Source organism: Suricata suricatta, chromosome 2 (assembly GCF_006229205.1).
Source record: "Suricata suricatta isolate VVHF042 chromosome 2, meerkat_22Aug2017_6uvM2_HiC, whole genome shotgun sequence".
Lineage (NCBI taxonomy): Eukaryota > Metazoa > Chordata > Mammalia > Carnivora > Herpestidae > Suricata > Suricata suricatta.
Window position 1 is genome coordinate 73,641,532 of NC_043701.1, and position 20,529 is coordinate 73,662,060.

At 39.6% G+C, this 20,529-nt stretch overlaps 1 protein-coding gene across 1 annotated transcript in view; it reads left to right on the forward strand.

Annotated features, from left to right (window-relative positions):
- Positions 1–20,529, forward strand: part of GRM3 (glutamate metabotropic receptor 3) — a 212,099-nt gene that overhangs the window by 105,523 nt on the left and 86,047 nt on the right. Inside the window, exon 3 of the mRNA XM_029928217.1 lies at positions 12,349–12,960. Coding sequence (XP_029784077.1) covers positions 12,493–12,960 — 468 coding nt within the window. The 5' untranslated portion in view covers positions 12,349–12,492. The remainder of the gene's footprint in view (positions 1–12,348; positions 12,961–20,529) is intronic.

Consider the following 20,529-nt stretch of genomic DNA (forward strand, 5'->3'; position numbering starts at 1 on the left):
TCTTTTGTGTCTCACGCCACTCTTTTCTTACCTGGGGAAAGGGGACTTTGTGTAATATCAGAACACCATAATTTCATGCTGGTTACTTGGGTGTAACACAAGGGAAAAAAAAGCACACCTCGAGGCTATGTTATATGAGGGCTTTGTGTTACACTTGGTCTTTTTTAAGACACAGATAAAGTCAGAACCAGTTTAAAAGTTCAAGCTATACAAGAGACACATTAGTCCTGCTGGTTGAAAATCTATGCCTCCAGTTACAGCATTTCTCCCTGAAAAACATGCAGACACTGGAAAAGAAGGCAGAAGGCAGCCCAGACTTGCAGGCACAGACAAAGCAATTACCATGGAATTAGAGACTAATAATCATTATAGCCACAAGGGTCCAAACCCTTTGTACCTGAAGCGCCGATGCCTCAGGACAATGACAATTAAGACAATCTGTGGACAGAAACTTAAACATTCTGCACTTCGCATACTAGTCAGCTAATAATGTCGTAGTCCAGACTAACTCAGAACAAGAGGTGTCCAGCCCTCTTTCCATAAAACTCGGTATGACAGGAAAGGATCAAGGGAGCAGGGATGAAAATATGTTTTTCAGGAGAAATGGAATAAATCAGTTTGCTAGAGCACCTTGCATCTATCTCGTAGGTGATTACTCTCCATTTTCCCCTGGCATTTTATGGTCTCTAGTACCCATAAATGCCAAGCAATCCAGAATTTACTGGACACCTAAGATCTTTCAGGTCCCACTTTGCATCATTGAGCCAGCCAGTGATTCCTCCAAGATCACAAAACTCCTAAACATCAGCCAGGAGACAGTCAGTGTAATAGAGGATTTCTACCAGGTGATTCTGTTCTCAAATTGAGAAATTTAAGACTAGACAGATAAAGTTATCCTGTCTCGAAACAACGCCGGCTTTGAACCAGAGGTGTTTATGCCAAGAGTCCAGAATATTCTCCAATTTCATTGGAGCAAATAACAAATTATCCTCAGTATCAAAAATTTTACTAATAATTCTTGAGCTAATGTTTTATATTATTTCATTTAATCCTATAAACTAGCCCATGAGAAAGGTACTATTATTGTCTCCATTTGACACATATGTAAATGAAAAACAGAATGGTGGTCTTTTGCTGACATTATAAAGTACATTTAAACATTGGTTTGACTACAGAGCTCACATTATAAAACACTGATTTTCAACCTTTCTTTTTGACCGAGAACCAGTAAGAAATTATTTTACATTGTAACCAGAAACATACACTCATGTGCATCAAAAAATCACAATTCACTAATCATGACACATGAATAGCTTGTGATGCTCAGGTAGAAAAAACACTGACCTACAGCATTCTGCTATATTGCTTTCCCAGGCTTTCCCAGTTTTATTCCCTAGGAATATATTTAGACCATGTTGTTAAACATACCACCAGTGGTGTGCTGGTAAATGTTTAAGAGCCAGATCTGTAGGATTTGTGAGGAGAGACTGACTGTTAATGTTACTGGTTTCTGCAATGTAAATACTCCCAGCATGGCTAATTTGACACTACCAACGCGGTATCATTCAACACAGAATTGGAAAGAAATATGTATAATTGGCCCTCGAGACCCCACCCCAGCCAACTAAAGCACACCAGTAATTCTCTCTAAAATTCTTCAACAAAGAAGAATTGAAAAAAATATGCTTTAAAGTCACATCAGTGACCAGACAACTCCATCATGCTGAAGATAATGTGTCAATGGCTCTTAATTGCCTGGCATTTAATCGTCTATTTGATGAAGCGAGAATTATTTTAAGCCCCCAAATTTCACAGTGGCTGATATGTACAAGTTGTTTCTATTTGAGTATGGAGTTCATAAAGCTATAGCTTGAAGAACACCAATTAGGCCCTCATACTGAATTTTATGTACACTGAGATATCTAAAACTCCACGATTTAAAATGTTCCTCTTTTCTTAAGAAAAGCTTTTGGCCCATTAAAAATCTGATCATCCCTAAGTGGCTAATAAACTAACATGCATTAATGTGCTAAAAACAGAGAGCTTAATGTATCGGATTGGCTTCACCTGTCATAAGTTAGAATTTTGAGAAAACTGGAATTCTGGTAAGAGTATAAAGGAAGGGACAACTGGAGTAGTTGCATTTCTAGGAAAACCCACCCATAGGTGGGGTAACACAGTGGGAACCATCATGAAGCCTGGGTCCATCTGAGATTCTGGACAGAATCTGTCATCTATGGAAGACATACCTAAGCAGGAGTAAAATTGTAGGATTAAAGAAAATAATCGACATCCAACATTAATCACAGTTTCTGGCATAGAGCAGATGCTCAATAGATTTTAGTATCTTTAATGGGAAGGGAATGGGAAAAGAAGGGAGGTTCTATTCAGGAATCATTTAGTGACATGTGACTAAAAGATGTCAAACTGACTTAAGCAACAAAAGGAATTTGCTCTCTCTCAGAACTGGGAAATCATAGCTGTATTAAATGGCACATACCATATTGTCAGGTTTCACCATTTCTCTATCCCTTGGCTTTACACCTCAGGCTCTTGATTCATGGTGGTAAGATGGCTGCCAATAGCTCTGGGCTTATATCCATTTCTCTAAATCACTCTAACAGAAAGAGGATGTTTTTCTCCTGGTGGTTCTAAAAAAGTTTTCAGATCAATTTTAGTTGGCCATGACTTGGTCACAGACTCATCCCAGAACCAATTGCTATGGCCAGGGACATATTACATTCTGGTTTCTCATATGTATCACAAGCCACCTATCAAGCCAGGAATGGATTCACTTTGCCTTATGAACATCTGTATTGGCTCCCCCAAGAGAAAATGTGGTATAGTTACTATAAAAATTAGAAATGGATGCTCATTAGTCAAACTACAAGGGAAAATCCTGTTTTGTTCTAACTAATGAGAATTTTGCTTGAAAACTAAAACTCCCCCCAAATTTCCAACATTGTATTCAGCAAGTCAATTCAGGAATGATATTAAAAATGTTTAACAATGAGTCTCATGCTATGAAAATGGACAGGAACCATACCCTTGGCACAGGAACCTAAAATCCCTGCTGCACTAGAATTTGACAGGTCTATTGCTGGGTCATGAGGAAATGGGGAGAGTTGGTGGAGATATGCCAAAGGAGGAACGAGAGTAACCACGAAAGTGGAGGAATATTCCAAGGGCTTGGTGGATTTACTGTTCACCAACTCGATGGAAGGATTTTAATAAACAACCAGTCCAGTTGTACCACTACGTACCAGCTGTGTTGCATCCTTGACTGAATCTACTAGCAGCTATATAATAAAGAAGAATGAGCGATTGGCTACTACCTCTCTTACTCTCAGAGGTATGGCCTTTGAATTATGTGATTGTTCTTTTAGCCGAAGGACTATAGAAGGTGCAAAAAAGGTTTTCAGCTAATAGGATCTAGGGTAAATGCAAACATATACAGAGAGAAGTAACATCAAAATATAATAGACAAAACGGTAGTGGAACTCAGCTTCTCTAACCATGTTTTATTTGTGACAAATAAAGTCTTCCTGAACTCACTCTAACAATACCTAGTAGCTAGACTTAACAGATATTCTCCTATATTAACCCATAAATTTACCATTTCTGGTGCTCTTCACTCCTTCCTATACATTTGAATTTCCATCTGGTGTCAGCCTCTTTGAAGTAATTCCTTTAACATTTCTCATAGTGTAAGTATGCTGGCAATGAAATCTGTCACTTTTAGTTGCCTGAAAAATCTGTGTTTCACCTCAATTCTTGAAGCATATTTGAACTGGAAATAGAATTTTGGGATGCCTGCCTGATTTCTCCCCACAAGAACTTTAAAGATGTCATTCCATTGGGTTTTGGCCACCACTGTTTTTGATGAAAAGCGAGGGCAGAGAGATGCATTCATATTGTTACCCTGCACATATGTGCTGTATTACTCTTTTCAAAGTTGTCCCTTTATCTTCAGTGTTAACAATGTGGCTATGATTGGCCTATGTGTGGTTTTCTTTGTTGTATCCTGCTTAGGGTTTGCTGAGCGTCTTGCTTTTGTAATCTTATGCTTACCACCAACTTTGGGGAATTTTCAGTCATTATTTCCTCAAGCATTTTTCCCCCTTCCATTCTTTCTCCTCTTTTTCTGAAACTCAAATTACATGTGTATTAGACCACTTAATATTGTCCAACTGGACATTGAAGCTTTGGTCAATTGTCTCAATGTCATTTTTTTGTGGGCAGATTGGATAATTTCTTTTCATTTATCTTCCAGGTTTTTATTGACTATGTTGCCATCTCCAATTTTTTGTGCCACCTCACACACATCTTATATTTAAATATAGTAGTTTTGAGTTCTAATATGTGTGGTTTCTTATAATTTCCATCCTCTTCTAAGATTTATCCATCTATTCATTCATTTCTTTAAAATTTTTAACATATTTATAATAGTCTACTTAAACTTCCTGTCTGCTAATTTCAAAATGCAAATCATTTCAGGGCCTATTTCTATTGAGTGCTTTTTCTTTTTACTCTGGATCACAATTTCCTGTCTTCTATGTCAAACAATTTTTTTACAAATACAATTTATTGTCACATTGGCTTAATACAACACCCAGCATTCATCACAAGTGCCCTCCTCAATGCCCATCACTCAGTTTCCCCTCCCCCCACTCGCCCCCATTCACTCTCAGTTTGTTCTCTGTATTTAAGAGTCTCTTGTGGTTTGCCTCCCTCCCTCTCTGTAACTATTTTCCCCATTCCCTTCCCCCATGGTTTTCTCTTAGGTTTCTCAAAATCCACATATGTGTGAAAACATATGATATCTGTCCTTCTCTCACTGTCAAACAGTGTTTGATAGCATACTGGTGATTGTGGGATTGTATTGAGTTTGAGTTTTGCCTTAGCAAGCAGTTAAATAACTGGCAGATGATTTTAGTTTTGTTAGCCTTAGTTTTAGTCTTCTTAGGGCAGATCTATTTTATATGTAGCCCTATGACTTTTCCTTCATTCCTGAGCTTGGCTCTTAATTGTAGAGCATAGCCTGTCTGGAAACTTAATTGGAAGTATAATAATGACCAGTGTGGTCTCTCCACTCACGGTGGGTTAGAATTTCATTAATTTCTGATATGTAGGACCTCTGATATTGACATTTATCTCTGCAGATAAGCCCTCTGCAGGCAGGAGATCTCTGCCAGGCCTCACGGAGTCTCACCCTGTATATGACATGATTAATCTTTGCACCACAGAGGTCTCTATCTCACCTCCTCTGTGCATCTCTCTGCCCTACAAATTGCAATCACTTCAAAAGCCAAGAATCTAATCTCTGCCTCTTGAGATCAACAAGACTGCCACTGCCCCGGGCAGAAAGGTGTTCCTACATAGAATGTTGGGAAATTCATAGAGTAATCTTAGAGATTTCCTCATGCGTTTCTTTCGCTCAAGGATCATAGTTTGCCTTATATGTTTTGTCTATTTTCACAGCTATTTTCAGCTGGAGGGCAGATTCAATACCAATTGCTATGACTGGCCAGCAGCAGAATCCAGCTACAGATATTCTAACAACTTCATTTAGCACTATGCAAAGATGATGGTCTTTCAAACGTTTTACCACTTACCTACTGAGGAAAATCTGAGAGATGGATGTGATATTTGGTAGGAAACACATATGACAGGTTGATGTGTTCTCCTTTGTAAGGCTTTATTGGGCAATAATGATAAAAGCTTCCTTAGATCCTCATTCTATATGCACTTCCCACTACTACCTTAAACAATCTGAATTACAAATTTCTCTCTCTCTCTCTTTCCCTCTCACTCTCTCTCCTCAGAAATAGATAATGTAATTCTTTCTTACCAGGCAGCAATAAAAGTTAATTCATTATGCAAAGCACTCTGACACTATACAAGAGAAAGGACTGTATACACAGAGGATATTATTAATAGTAGCTACTTGATAAATCACATGGCCAAGAGGTAAAAGTGTTCTCCTCTGAACAGCATTCCTCCATTTCTTCTCCTTTGCCGTTTTGTCCAGAGCCAGAGGGAAAGCTTTTGACAAACCCAGTTTCTGTACTCTGTTCATGCTGACAAACCTGTAACTTCTATTAGACTTGGCAGCTTCTAAGAGGAAAAGGACAAAGGTAGACTGCAGGGAATTTGGGAAGGCTCCAGTTCCAAGCCTTTGTAATGAGGTTAGGAAACTTGAGGATGAAAAACAGCTGAATCGGCAACACACACACTCCACACTCGCACACACGCACTCATACACACATACAGGAAAATACTGTGCACTTTGGTATTTAGAACAATGAAGATTCTCTTGAATCTTTATTCACTTTGAATAAATCTTTCATATATTCTATATGGAATGAATCAAGTTACTGTTATTGATTGGAAGTAAATTACCAGCAATTACCCTAAGGACCAAAAGTTTAACACAATTGTAAATCTGCTTGCCTACCTCACAAAAACACTTTTTTTCTAAATTCAGAGGATAAAGGAAATAGGATTATATAGGGGGTGGAGGAGTCAAAGTTCAAATAACGAAGTGGGCATTTCTCCTTTTGGTGTCATCAACATCTCCTTCTGGCTCTTATCTCAGCTGCCAGTGTCTCCCTCTTCCAGATAGCCACCTAGGGTTTGAGGCTTTTTGTGTCTTCTCTGTGAATAAAAGAGGCTCAAAACTTCAAATCTAAATACATAGGCCTGGCCCCACTCTCCTGCCTTGGCTTTCATGTGTCATGGAACCTGACCTCTATGTCCTGTGGTGTCTTCCATTCTTCCCAATCTCCCTGGGGCCACCGATGTGTGTGTTCTATCTAACCTTTTCTAATTTCTCAGGTGCTCTCAACTTTTCTAGTTTTACTCTGTATCTTTTTCCTTAAAAATCAGCAAGTCAAAGTCAAAGGAAAACTGAGAGTATTTGGATCAAGTTTCTCTAGTGCCAAAGTCGCATCTTGACCTATTATAATGTCCCTTTGGGGGAGGGGGGGGAAGTGTACTTCTCAGCTATCTTCTTCATTCCCTGCAGAGAATTTCTAAATTATTTTTCTAATCCCCTGACCAATCTCTCAAAAACCTACATGCTACTAGGAATTTATCACAACCAATATTTGACAAATTTATATGTGAGACATTATGGAAAGTACAGAAATGTCTAAGACATTGTCCTTGATATCCAATAGCTAAAAATCTACTGAGAAAGAAAGAACAATTTTCAATTGCTGAATTTGAATATAAGAAAAACTAAGCAAATAAATATTTAAAAATATGATTATCATAAACATAGCACAAACTACATGGGAGTTCAGCCAATGGAAATAGACCACCTCACAGCTAGAGTGATTTAAGAAATTTAGAAATTTTAAGTAGATTTGTTTAAAAAAATGATAGGAGTTTAAATAGTCACCTACTCACAATAATTTCTTAAAAGGCTTCTGGGAAAAAAATACATTCGTTGCACAGCAAAAATAAAGGAATTAAAATGTGCATGACACATCCTGCTATTAAATATGTCAGTAAGCCACAGCCTCTCTCTACCCAGTTGAAAATGACAGTTCAGGAACAAAGGCTATGTCTTTTATTGCCTATAATTCTGGCAGCTGAAAAACATATAACTATATGTACAATCAAATTTTATATGCTATCACTAACCCTAAATTTTCTCCAGATCAATTGGATGTGCCGGCTTTGAACGCTCAAAGCCCTTCAGCAACTTAAGGGTTTCTTTCTAGGGGAGAGTGGGCACGGTTGCCAGCATTAGATCTTCCTTGACTTATTCATTGAGGCAAACTGGATTTTGTTTGCAACACTGTGTCCCTGGGCAAAGACAAGAGAGGAAGAAAAATACATATTAGCATACGCAGAGTATACACGTGCTTCTTGCCCGCATATTCCAGGGGTTATATTCACAGCAAACCTCTGAGATTCTATTAATGCACCGATTAATAAAACATCGGTGAGCAGGTTGCCCACAGAGAGGGCTACACGTGCTTGTTTAAAGTTGACACGTCGCTCATCATCCCTGAACAGAGAACTCTGAGCACAGAGCTGCAGTCCTCCAGCTGCATCTGAATGTGGCTGCAGTAGTGAGCCTGTTTATCTGAAGAGTGTGCTGCTTCTGATTTATAATGAAGCAAACCCGAAAAGAAGTGGTTGGTGCCCTTTCCCACAATCCGATAAGCTGTTACTCAGAGATAAACAGTTGCATTAAATTAAGCATGTTCGTCTATTTTTCAATGTTAAATTGTAACTTCCTGTTCTTTTAGTTCTTAGGGCTTCATTTGAAATAATGCTAAGTGTTTTTTAATTATTCATGGCCCTACAGTCTTAATCATTTTAAATTTTGCTTTAAGGAAAAGGTAAATAAGAAAATATTAAGACAGTGTATTTAAGCATTTCTCTAATTGATTTTTAATTTGTAATTCTCTATGACTACATTAAAGGTTACTTAAAGATGCCTCATCAGAGTGCTTAAAGGAAAAATATTTTACTTAGCATTGTTGTCAGTCAACTTGTTTTTAAGATCTATCTGTTTACTTTTTAAATGTATATATTAAGTCTAATATGTAATGGATTGCTTTTTGAGTCAAGCATTTAATAACAATTACCATGTTAAAAGAAACCCATGGTAAACATATTTTTAAGATTTTGATACATGATGGAGATAGTCGGTAGAAACAGATATGAGTCCCTATCTATCCCTTTCTACATAAAAACACCTAAGCATATACAATGTTATTCGACAGCAGGCATAATGTTCATTTGCTTGCAATTAAAGTGTATATTCTGCATATCCAGTTCATAGCCTAGCACACACATAGTAGGTGTTCAATAAATATTTGATGAGTGAATGCATCTCTAATGCTTTGAAAGAGGTTAATATGCATGTTCCTAATTTAGTATTCTCCTGGCTGAAGCTTTCCCTTAAATAAATGTAGGTCAGCCTGAGGCCACAACTCTCCTACCTTCATAGGGATCTGCCTCAGCAGCAACTTCCAAATACAAAGGAAGGATTTTTCTCTGGCACCTTCACAAAGTTCTACCTGTTAGTAGTTCTACTAGCAAAGCAATAGGAGAAGAGCACTCGAGATGACTGGGTAGACAATGAAATACAAGAACCCCTTTCTCTACAATAGTTCCCCCTATGCCACAAATAAAATAGTCGAGAGTCATCTGCAAACATAAGAGTCATGGATGTCCCTATCCTTCAAGGAATTTTTTTGCTGAGTATCTTCTGGATTGCAGGCAGACACTATGCCAGGCCCTGGATACACAAACATAAATATAATATATCCCCTACTTGTGAAACAGGTAGACTAATATGTATTATTATTTTCAGAGTAATGTGACATTTCCTTCCAAGTTGGCTTTAGACAAGAAGATTTTCTTTTTTTTTTTTTAAGTTTATTTATTTACAGAGAGAAAGAGAGAGAGCACAGGCAGTGGAGGGGCAGAGAGGAGACAGATGATCTTGAGCAAACTCCATGCTGTCAGCACAGAGCCTGACATGGGGTTCAAACCATGAGATCATGACCTAAGCCAAAATCAAGAGCCATGCACTTAACCAACTGAGCCATCCAACAACATTTTCTTAAGAAAGAATTAAGCTTTCCATAAACTGAGAGGTCATTTTTACTCTTTGAGTAGTCAAACTTTCTTCTGACTCAAGGGATACCTACATTTTTTTCATAGATACATGGTAAGATTGTGTTGATGACCTTCTTCTAATTAGCTATTCTCTTTTATTAGGCACATAAAACAATTATTTTATAGAGCAATTTCTGCTTCTTTATCATTCATGATAATGATCACAGTGTCTTTTGCCTTCCATGGTAGTTTTGCTTCAAAGGGAATAACATATAGAGATCAAAGAGAGACCAGAAATTGATATGAAACAAAAAAAAATCTACTACAGTATCAACTTTTTAAGACATTATTATGGGCTCCTGGGTGCTTCAGTCCATTTAGCATCCAACTCTTAGTTTCTGCTCAATACATGGGAATGAGCCCCATGTTGGGCTCTGCACCGAGAATGGAGCCTGCTTGGGATTCCCTCTCTCTTGATCTCATTCTCTCTCTCTCCCCCTCCCTCTCTCCTCTCTTGCCCTTTCAAAATAAATAAGTAAACTTAAAACAATTATTATTATTAGACCTTCTAGTGCCCTGTGGCAGATCTCCCAGAGAGGCTCTGGGCCAATGCCGAGCATTCCGATGACTACTGCTGTCAGTGCTGAGGCTCACACCTAAATAAACAAAACAAAATCCAGGTGACTCTCAGGTCTCAAGAAAACAATCTCTCACTTGTTCCATGTGAAAGGAACAGAAAGCATGGGGAAAGCCACGTTGGGTAAAGGCCACTGCAGGGGCAGCTGGGTGGCTCAGTGGGTTAAGCATATGACTTTGGCTCAGGTCAAGATCTCATGGTTTGTGACTTCAAGCCCCATGTGTGGCTCTGTGCTGATAGATCAGAGCCTGGAATCTGCTTCAGATTTTGTGTCTCCCTCTCTCTCTGTCCTTCCCATGCTTGTGCTCTCTCTCTGTCTTTAATGATAAGTGGAGGTTTGCCAGACAAGTGGGTGTAGAAGGGCATTCACAGCAAAGAGAAAAACATAAGCCAAACCAAGGGGCCATTAACATTATAGAAGTCCTCTCAGATAAACATAGTTCGGTGAAAGCTGAAGCCTAAGATTTGAAGGCAGAAGTGAGAGGAACTTGATGGCCATAGTGAACAGTAAGACTTGAGAGTTAGCTAGGGACAAGATTCTGGAGCATGAAGAAGTCAATTCTTCAACCTAGGTAGGGAGCTGGGTGGCAAGTACATTGGTAGGTAGACCTACTGGTTTGTGTACATGCAGCTGGGATATGCCATGCCAGGATTCTGGAAAGCTCTCTGGGAAGACTCCAGCCTACTGTCAGAAACCTGATTCTCATAGCAGACTTTGCCTGAGTCCTTGAAGGTGCTTTATGTTCTACCCTGTAATGTAAAAAGAAGCTTGATTTCTGGAACTGTCCTAAGCCACAGTCTACTGCGCAGCCCCCACTCCTGATCACTACAGTAATCACTCAGTAATCACCACACTCCTCTGAGTGTGGGGCCATATCAGGAGTTGTCTAGCGCTGGCTGTTGGCAACTGGACTTTCCCCCACATCTGTAGTCCAGGTTATACCATCATAAATTTGAAAATGCTGTACTTGAGGAAGGGTATCATTACCTAACTGATAAAAACATGCTTTTAGGGCCAATAGCAGGTCTGTAGGAACCTTCTGCAATTGTCCTGTTAGTGAGAACAAGAGCCTAAAAGAGCAGGATTATAAACAAGGAAGTGGCTTTGAGAGAAGCAATTTGGATAGACTTTACAGAACTTAGTGGCTAATTAAGGATGGAAAGGGGTAAAGTGGGAAGGGCTCTAGCTTGCAGGATTCTGGCTTGAAAGCCTAGATGCAGAGATCCATTCACAGAGATAAGGGAGAGTCTGTAGCCTATAGACCTCGAGGTGTCACAGGGATGTGCAGACAGAGCTGTGTGGCAGGCAGCTAACCCAGGAGTCATTTCAGTGAGAGTTGAAACTGTGTAAGTAGATGACCTAGCCTGGGAATCAGGGTAGGGAAGAGGGATTCAACCATGAAATTTGAGATGTAGAAGAAAGAGAACAGAAACCTTGGAAGGGGAAACAGGTAGAAAGTAGTCAGCTTTTCAACGAAGTTCAAGTAAAATGAGGCCTACAATGGGGTTCATGGACTTGAAAACTAGTAGATCAGTAGTAGCTTTTTCCTTTTTTTTTTTTTTTTAGAGCAGTGAAGGCAGAATCTTGATTGCAGTGGGCTGAGAGTATCTAGATAGAGGAAGGACAGGAATGTGATGGTAAAAATGCGGAAACAGTGAAAGAGTCACAAGAATGTTTTGTTTCATCCCCAAATGGAAAGAAAAGAGTAAATAAAAAGGGCTGGTCTATAAATGTAGCTGAAGGAGAAAGGAGAAAGATTCAATCCAAGTTACTGCCCTACCAGTGACCAGAGTCAATGACCAAGTAGATGGAGTATGGAACTTGGCATTAGGAAAACCAGAGACTAAACATCACCTCTGTTCCAGGCACATTTTGTCCAGTTGCTTTATTTCTTTAGTCCTTGGTATCCCTTTCTGGGAGATGCAACCACTAAGATCTGCATCACTACGTGCTGTCAGGGCTGGTGAGGATCCCTATGGGGGGAGTGCCTGATGTAGTGGTGCAGTATGTGTTTACTAACTGGTCATTTGAGTCATGATCCCTTTAAAGGTCTGATTGGGGACCATCAATGTGATCACTATTGTTTTCTTTACCATCTTTGTTCATATAATTTTTATCTCTTTAGGAATTTGGTAACAGGCTCTGTTAGTCTGTTCCTCACTTATTTGAAGGACAGGCCAAAGATCCAGTTCGGAAATGAGAGAGGAGGACTAGCGGGCAACATTGGCTTCATCCATTAATATCTCCCAGAGGTACAGAAGCAGGATTCATGAAGATGTTGACAAGACTCCACGTTCTTACGTTAGCTTTGTTTTCAAAGGGATTTTTACTCTCTTTAGGGGACCATAACTTTCTGAGGAGGGAAATTAAAATAGAAGGTGACCTTGTTTTAGGGGGTCTATTTCCTATTAATGAAAAAGGCACTGGAACTGAGGAATGTGGGCGAATCAATGAAGACCGAGGGATCCAACGCCTGGAAGCCATGTTGTTTGCTATTGATGAAATCAACAAAGACAATTACTTGCTGCCAGGAGTGAAGTTGGGTGTACACATTTTGGATACATGCTCAAGGGATACCTATGCATTAGAGCAATCACTGGAATTTGTCAGGGCATCTTTGACTAAAGTGGATGAAGCTGAGTATATGTGTCCCGATGGATCCTACGCCATCCAAGAAAATATCCCACTGCTCATTGCCGGGGTCATTGGTGGCTCATACAGCAGTGTTTCCATACAGGTAAGATTGGCCAGGGCTATTGTTAAAATGCTATGTGTCTTTGGTTTTATGTCCTGGGGAAACAAAAAGAAAATATCCTGATAATTGCATTAATGGATAATATTTAAACAATTTATCATTGATGATTTCAATGGGCATTTGGTAGCACGGACTTGCAAACAGAACATTTCTCTAATATTGAAAATTGCTTAGAAGTACAACAGGTAGCTACTGTGGTGTAATGAACTACCCCCAAATTCAGTGACTTAAAACAAGATTTATTATTACAGTTTATAAGTCTGAATCAGGTCAACTGGAGTGAGCTGATCGAGGTTGGGTTCAGCTGTGGGTGGCTCTATGCCTAGTTGTTCCTTATCCTCCACCTGAAATCACTGGGCTAACCCAGACATGTTCTCAGAACAATGGCGGAGGTGCAAGGGAATGCAAAGTTAACTGCACAGGCCCCTTCCAAGCTTCTGCTTTACCACTCCTGCCAACATCCCGTTAGCCAAAGCAACTGACAGGGATCAGTCCAGAGTAGAGGAGCAAAGAAATATGTCCTGCTCACAGCACAAATGCTATGAAATGATGTCACAAAGGATGTGGGTGTAAGGTGGCATGATGATTTGAAGCCATCGATACAATCAACCACCAGAAGAAATAATATCTAAACTCTATTTTTTACACTAATTTTTACTAAGGCATCCTTTTGTTCAGACAAGTTGTAAACAGTTTCTCATGGTGCAAATCTGCAAATGTATGCAGAAAAGCCAGCACATTACTACCACAGAGGGAAAAGCCTGGAACAATTCAGCGTGTGACTGAAATTAAGATAAAACGTTGACAACTGGATCTCATAATTTTGTTAGGAAAAGAAGGAACACATTATTCAAACTCGAGCAATTGTTACTCACAGGGTCACAGAATTTTAGAGATGGAGAAGAGCTGAGAAGTTACTCACTCAACCTTCTCATTTTTCCAAGTCCCAGAAAGACTGGTTTCATGAAAACTCCCATTGGTAGGTAGCTCAGAAATAGAACTCAAATCTTATGTACATGTGGGCTCTTTCAACATTCCATATGATTTCTATATGGTAGTTGCATTTCAATCTTTTATTTTTATTTTTTTGGTGAGAGCACAATGTCACAGTAATAAAAGTCCATGATTCTAAGAGTCATGTACTTTTCCTCCTACTAAATTACTATAATCAAAGCCCCAAGCACTAAAGGAAGTCAGATTACATTCCTGTTGTCTGTATATGTCACAAACCACTTACATCGGCTCTGTTTGCATTGGAATAACCTTATTTTGATCTCCTAGATTCCTGCCATTTAAAATTCTATGTACAATTCTGTGCTGCTCTAAATAAGCTACTTCAAATTTCTTTCCTTCTTCAGAACACTCTCTCATATTATGAGTAATTAGGATAATTGGTTTTTCATAAACACCCTTTGACTTCATTAGGTGGATAGAAAATATTGCACATCTTAAAGCATATTATGTTAATTTTGTCACTATTTCTATACTTGGATCAGGAGAGATGGGATTTGCTATTTGAGAAGAGAGAATTAAAAATATGTATCTGTTATCTTCCAATAATAATTTCACCAGATAGATGCCAATCATTTTATAAATACTTACATTATACCTGATATTACCGCTGGTAAGAGATTATATATATGCTTTCCTGACCTTAGTTTCTTCCAGTGCAATAAGTTACATTCTACACCAGATGTTTAAATACTTCTTTATCCAAAGTAATTAACAAACTCTGCCAGGCAAGTAGATTTTTTCATCGAATTTTACTCCTTTACTACCTATGTACTATTCAAGAAAAAAAAAAGAGCAGATTGTTTTAGGGGGAAAGAAATCTGGGCTATTCGAATCCTGTATGAGTTCACAAGGGAAGAAGCCACTTCTTAGTCATCAAAGGACCCAGCTTGTTTCATTCATCTGGTCAAAATGAACATAAAGTCACAAATGCTGATAGGGTTTCTGTCTCCATAGCACAGATAAACAAACCAAAAGTATCATCCGATAATGAAAAGGATATCAATTTGACGACCAGAAAGATGGGGTTATGATTCCAACTCCACATTTTTTTTAACTTACCTGTGTAATAAGTATCATAGGGGCACCTGGGTCACTCAGTCCATTAAACTTCTCACTTCAGCTCAGGTCATGATCTCATAGTTTGTGAGTGCAAGCCCCACATTGGGCTTTGGGTCGACAGCTCAGAGTCTGGAGCCTGCTTCTCTCTCTGCCTCCTTCTCTCTCTGCCTCCCTCTCTCTCTGCCCTACCCTCCCTCTCCAAAATAAACATTAATAAATAAATAAATAAGCAAGCAAAATAGCATCTACCTTGATAAGTTGTTGAGAGGATAAAATGATAGTATCTGTGGAAAATGCCTCACCAAAATACTACCATATGCAATAAATGGTAACTATTATGTCCCTATAATGATAGGAAAAGTCAGTAGAAGAGCCACATCTAAAACCAACTCATGGCCTTCCCAGTGGCCAGCAGTCTGGTGAAGTCATTGCTGGCACCCCATGTGGTTCATCAGCAAGTCAATCTGTATATATCCCCTTCTGTGTGTCCTACACGAGGACAAGGGTTAGAAAGACCACTAAAGTAACCTCAAGGAAGTAAAAATCTGGCTTCAGGTACAATACTTCCATGAAATAACAGTAACTACAATTCTCAATATGTTCATATAGCTCACAAGGTCAGAAACATTTAGAAGGGTTTTGAAGAAGATTGATAGAATGAAAGTTGCACTGTAGGAAGGTTAAGTGAGCCACAGTGTGAAGGAGATACTAGATCTGAAGAGGCCAACCAGAATATTGTGGCAGATATCTGAGTACCAGAGGACAAAAGCCTTGGCCCAGTAAGGGAGTGAGCTGGACAGGAAGTGCAGAGAGGGCTTCGCCCCTTCCTCCAAAGCCCCCTGGAGTCCTGAATGCTCAGCTCTGATTAGACCACACACTGGTCCTGGACAACCTAAGCTAGGAGGTGCAGCAGTTTATCTCTACACTGAATTCCAGGCATCCTTCCAAGGAACCCTTCCCCACAGGGTCTTGCTTTCAGTTAGGCATCATGAACAGAGAGAGGTCTTAGGGAGACCTCCTATGGAGCTAAGAGAATTCTTAGCTACAGAGCCAAGAATTAAAGTGTGCTAGGGGTGCCTGGGTGGCTCAATTATTTAAGTGTCTGACTCTTAACTTCAGCTCAGGCCGTGGTTTCACAGTTTGTGAGATGGGGCCCCCATCCAGCTCTGTGCTGACAACATAGGGCCTGCCTGGGATTCTCCCTCTTCCTTCCCCTCTGCCCCTCCCCGACTTGCATTCTCTGTTTCACAAAATAGTAAACTTAAAAAAAAATTAAAGTGTGTTACCCATTGGAAACACATCTCTTAAGAATTTTAAAACACAGTCAAAGGCAATCCAAAGCAATAAATTTCTAATGGTGAATTTAGAGTACTCTTGTATTAATGAAGAAAACATTTAAGGAGAGTGGATTTTTCAAGGTACCTCTCACACTCACCCACTGCTCCTGGACTGTTTCTCATCATAGACCCTGGTGTCTCATAACTGTAGTGACAGCACGTAGCTGGTAGCCACAAAGATGCATTCATGTCAGTCAACAGTGCAATCCATTTTTAACTACTTTTGACTTCCTGAATATTTAAAGGAAAGTATCTTTGCTTGAACTGAACAGAGGGGAGAAAAGAGGGTGAAGCCAGCAAAGAAACGTGCTAACACAGATCCACCACACAATTTGAAAAATTCCTATCATCTAACTGTAGCGCCCAGTCCCAAACCAGAGCACAGAGTTCTCTGTTACAAAATTGCCTGTTGAGAGAGAGGATTTTCGAGAACGATAATAATCCCCCTACGTGAGCCTGGCTTGCTTTCTTGGTGGGATTCCTTTAGGAGATGCTTTCTCTCCAGCTTCCTCTTCATTCATTGTCTTCTCACTAACTGAGAAGAACTCTCTGAAAGTCAGCAGAGGAGACACCTCCTGCTCTGTTAGCTCCTACAATAAGCATTGTTTGCAGAGAGTGAAAACTGCATGAAAGGGGAAATTCTTAATGATTTGCTGAGTTAAGCTGTATCACCATGGATGAAGACCTTAATAATTATTTTCCCAACACTCGTATTAAGTTGCACAAGCCACTCTGTGGTTGTCCCTTTTATGAAGCAACAGTATTGATTTCTTAACTGGATAATCAATGAAAGCTGGCCTCAAAATCCTTCTTTATTAGCAAATGTACATGGGGCTATTGACCCCCTCTGGTGATGCTCTTTAAGGCAATTCTGCTCTTCCCTCTAAGCTTGCAATCCACCTGCTTCCAGGGAAAATAGTATTTATTCAAGAAGAGAATCAGGTTGGTTGCCTGAGCTGGGGGATCGTCTACCTGGTACTTATTTTGAAGCATTGTTCAGGCTTGTGCTTGTTTAAACAGACTACAATTGAGTTCCTCAGTTGTCCATTCAAAAATGTCCCTTGAATTGTTCCAAAAAGGTTCCTCTCTCCTTTTCAGAGGATATATCATTTTTTCAGTCTTTCTTGCCGACCTGGAGCACATTGTCACTGAAATGACAGGTATAAGTTGACTCAGTTGTTATTGTGTCCCTGAGTGTTAAAGTGACCTCAGCAACAAATGTGGACTTGGGTTAGATGGCATCTAAAAGGGAAGCTCATAGAAAGGGCAGAAGAGAGCCCTGAAAGGATCTCACCACTACTTTCTCATGCCCGGGATAGTCAGACCATTTTATAGGACTTTTAGCAATACCCATAACCCAGAACCCCTCTCACCCTGGGAGAGACACACTGAGACATTACTGTTTATCATGACTTGGATTTGGACATGCCATGCATTGCTTATATCATGTCTCTGATCAGAATCACTCCTTCAACTAAACCCTGTGCAGTAGGTCTTGTGGATTATATCTAAATGGGACAAGGGGAACGGACATCGACACACAAGTCTATTATTCCCCCACCAGTTCCAAAGGGAGGAAGTGGCCCACCACTGGCCAGTATGTATTAAGCATTGCCCTCCCTCCCAATGATTCATTTCTTTTTAAAATTCAAATGCTTTGGGGAGAGTCACACATGAATTGCTGGTCTTATTATCACAGCATTAGAAAAATAATCGAAGGACTTGGAGATACAAAAGCCTTCATGTAGTTAGCTGTGTCCAAGTTTGAGACAGACTGCTGGATGGAAATTTTTATACTTTTTCTGTGGCTTTCTCAACCTTGGCGCTATTGGGCTGGTGCTGCCCTTGTGCTTTGGAGGCTTATTTAGCAGCATCCCTGGCCTCCACCTGCTAGACTAGATGCTGGCAGCACCTGAAGTTGTTACATCCAAAAATGTTTCCATGCCTTGCCAAATCACACAGAAATGGCCCTTCCCAATGGCAATCACTGATCTAGACAAGGCGCATTTAGGGCCAGCATAAGGGAGATGTCCTAGAAATGAAAGAACAGGGGGTGCGAGGAAGTGAGTCTTCTGTCACTGAGTTATTCAAGCAAAACTGGCCCATTTTTGAGAGGGAAGCAGCATATTGGCATTTGAACTATATGGCATTGAAGGGCATTTATTAGTTTTATAATTACATGTTGCATAACCAAAATGCTCTGCTATTAGGATACAAGGGATTACGATGAAAATAGTATCTAAAACATGAAGCAAAATAAATAACTGGCTCTTTTCTGTCAAGATCACTTTGAAGAAGCCCAGCCAATTGTTATATCACTTAATTTTGGTAGTATTTTTATGAGTTTGGTGAATGAGGCATCTCAATTACCTACATATTACAACCAGGGTTCTCATAAAATCACTTTCATCAGAAAAAAAGCATCTATTAAGCATTTATATTTTAGGAACATCAAGAATACTACTGTGTAGAGTCTGGATAACATAGATCAGAGAGAATATAAAATGAAATTTTAAAATAGACATCTTATGAGCCCCTGAGGCCTGTAAAAGAAAATGAGAAGATATCAAATACATATATAAACAGGTATAAGTATAGGACCTGAGTATCAATTGACAGCAAAAATCCCAGAAGACCAGAGAGAATAACAGAAAGAGCAGAAAACGGTGGAGATGAACAGGAAAGACATTTAGATCAATGTAAACAGCAAGTCGGCTTCTGAAGTCTCCCTGAAAAGTCGCTTTCTCATAGTCCGCCAGATGGGATCTGCACCGTGTTTCTGCCACCTGGGATATAATGTTCTTTAGCCATCCGTAGGCCTTCCCAAACCTCACCTTCCTTCAGTTCTCAGTTCCAACCCTACTCTTTTTGAGACACATTTCCCAAGCTCCCACAACATAAACACACACCTCCATTACTATCTCTTATTAAATATCATTGTTTATTTGAATATCTATTTTCCCACCCAACTATAAGCCACTTGAGTTTAAAACATGCATCCTTTTGCCTTTGTCCTTAGGGCACCAAGGATAATGACTCTACCAGGCTGAGAATAAATGAAGTGAAATAATTAACAGGATGATAACCTACTACATGTGCAGAAGGTTGAAAAGCCCTAAATAAATCTCAGACTGGGGGGGGAGGGGGTGTCACAGCCATGACCCACCTATTCCAGATTAGTCTAGATGTTCATAAGCTTCAAATTAGCATTTTCTCACAATGGAAAACTGGATTTGAGGCAAAAAGAAGATGATGAAGCAAGTGAGCATGTGGGACAAAGTCTCCCCACTCTCCCCTCCTCCACTACTGCCTGCACATGTGCCACAAAAGATACCTTGGTTTCAGAGCAGGGCTGAGGGTTCTACTTCATTTGCACTTAAACTGACTATTCCAGAGACAACTATCCATGTTCACAGAGCCGGGCACCCAGGGCCATTCCACATGAGGTCAGGGCTCTGTCCTTGGTCCACACAGTCATCAGAGGGCCAATTATGCCACACAGTATGCTCATAGCTAATGCAAAAGAGAAGGAAACATCATCCTGACCTCAAGAAAAGCAGAGTGACAGCATTAGAGATCCATTTATTAATCCATCTTTAATGTGTCAATCACCAGAAAAGTAAAGATGATAGCTGCATTTAGTAAGTTGAATACTGCTGATACAATGATCATAGCACAGATATGCTACAAGTATACATTTTTAGCAAGGCTTTCTTAAAAAATTTCAGCTCAGTGATTTAAAACTCTGCAAGCAGACTAATTAGGATTCAGTTAAGCCTTCATTGACTCTTTGCTCATGTCTAAGTTGGAGATATTCATAGTACTCTCCTACTGGTAATTATAGGAGTTAAATGAGAAAATACATTTTAAAAAACAGTAAAAATAATGTTTCACACAACATGAACATTTAATATTTCAGATTTTAGTAGATATTATTATTTATATTATTATATTTTAAGTTTTTTTTATTTGAGAGAGACAGAGATAGCGTGAATAGGGGAGGGACAAAGAGAGAGAAAGAGAATTCCAAACAGGCTCCATGCTGTCAGTGCAGAGCCTGACATGGGGCTAAAACCCATAAACCGTGAAATCATGACGTAAGCCAAAGTCAGACACCTAACCAAATGAGCCACCTGGGTGC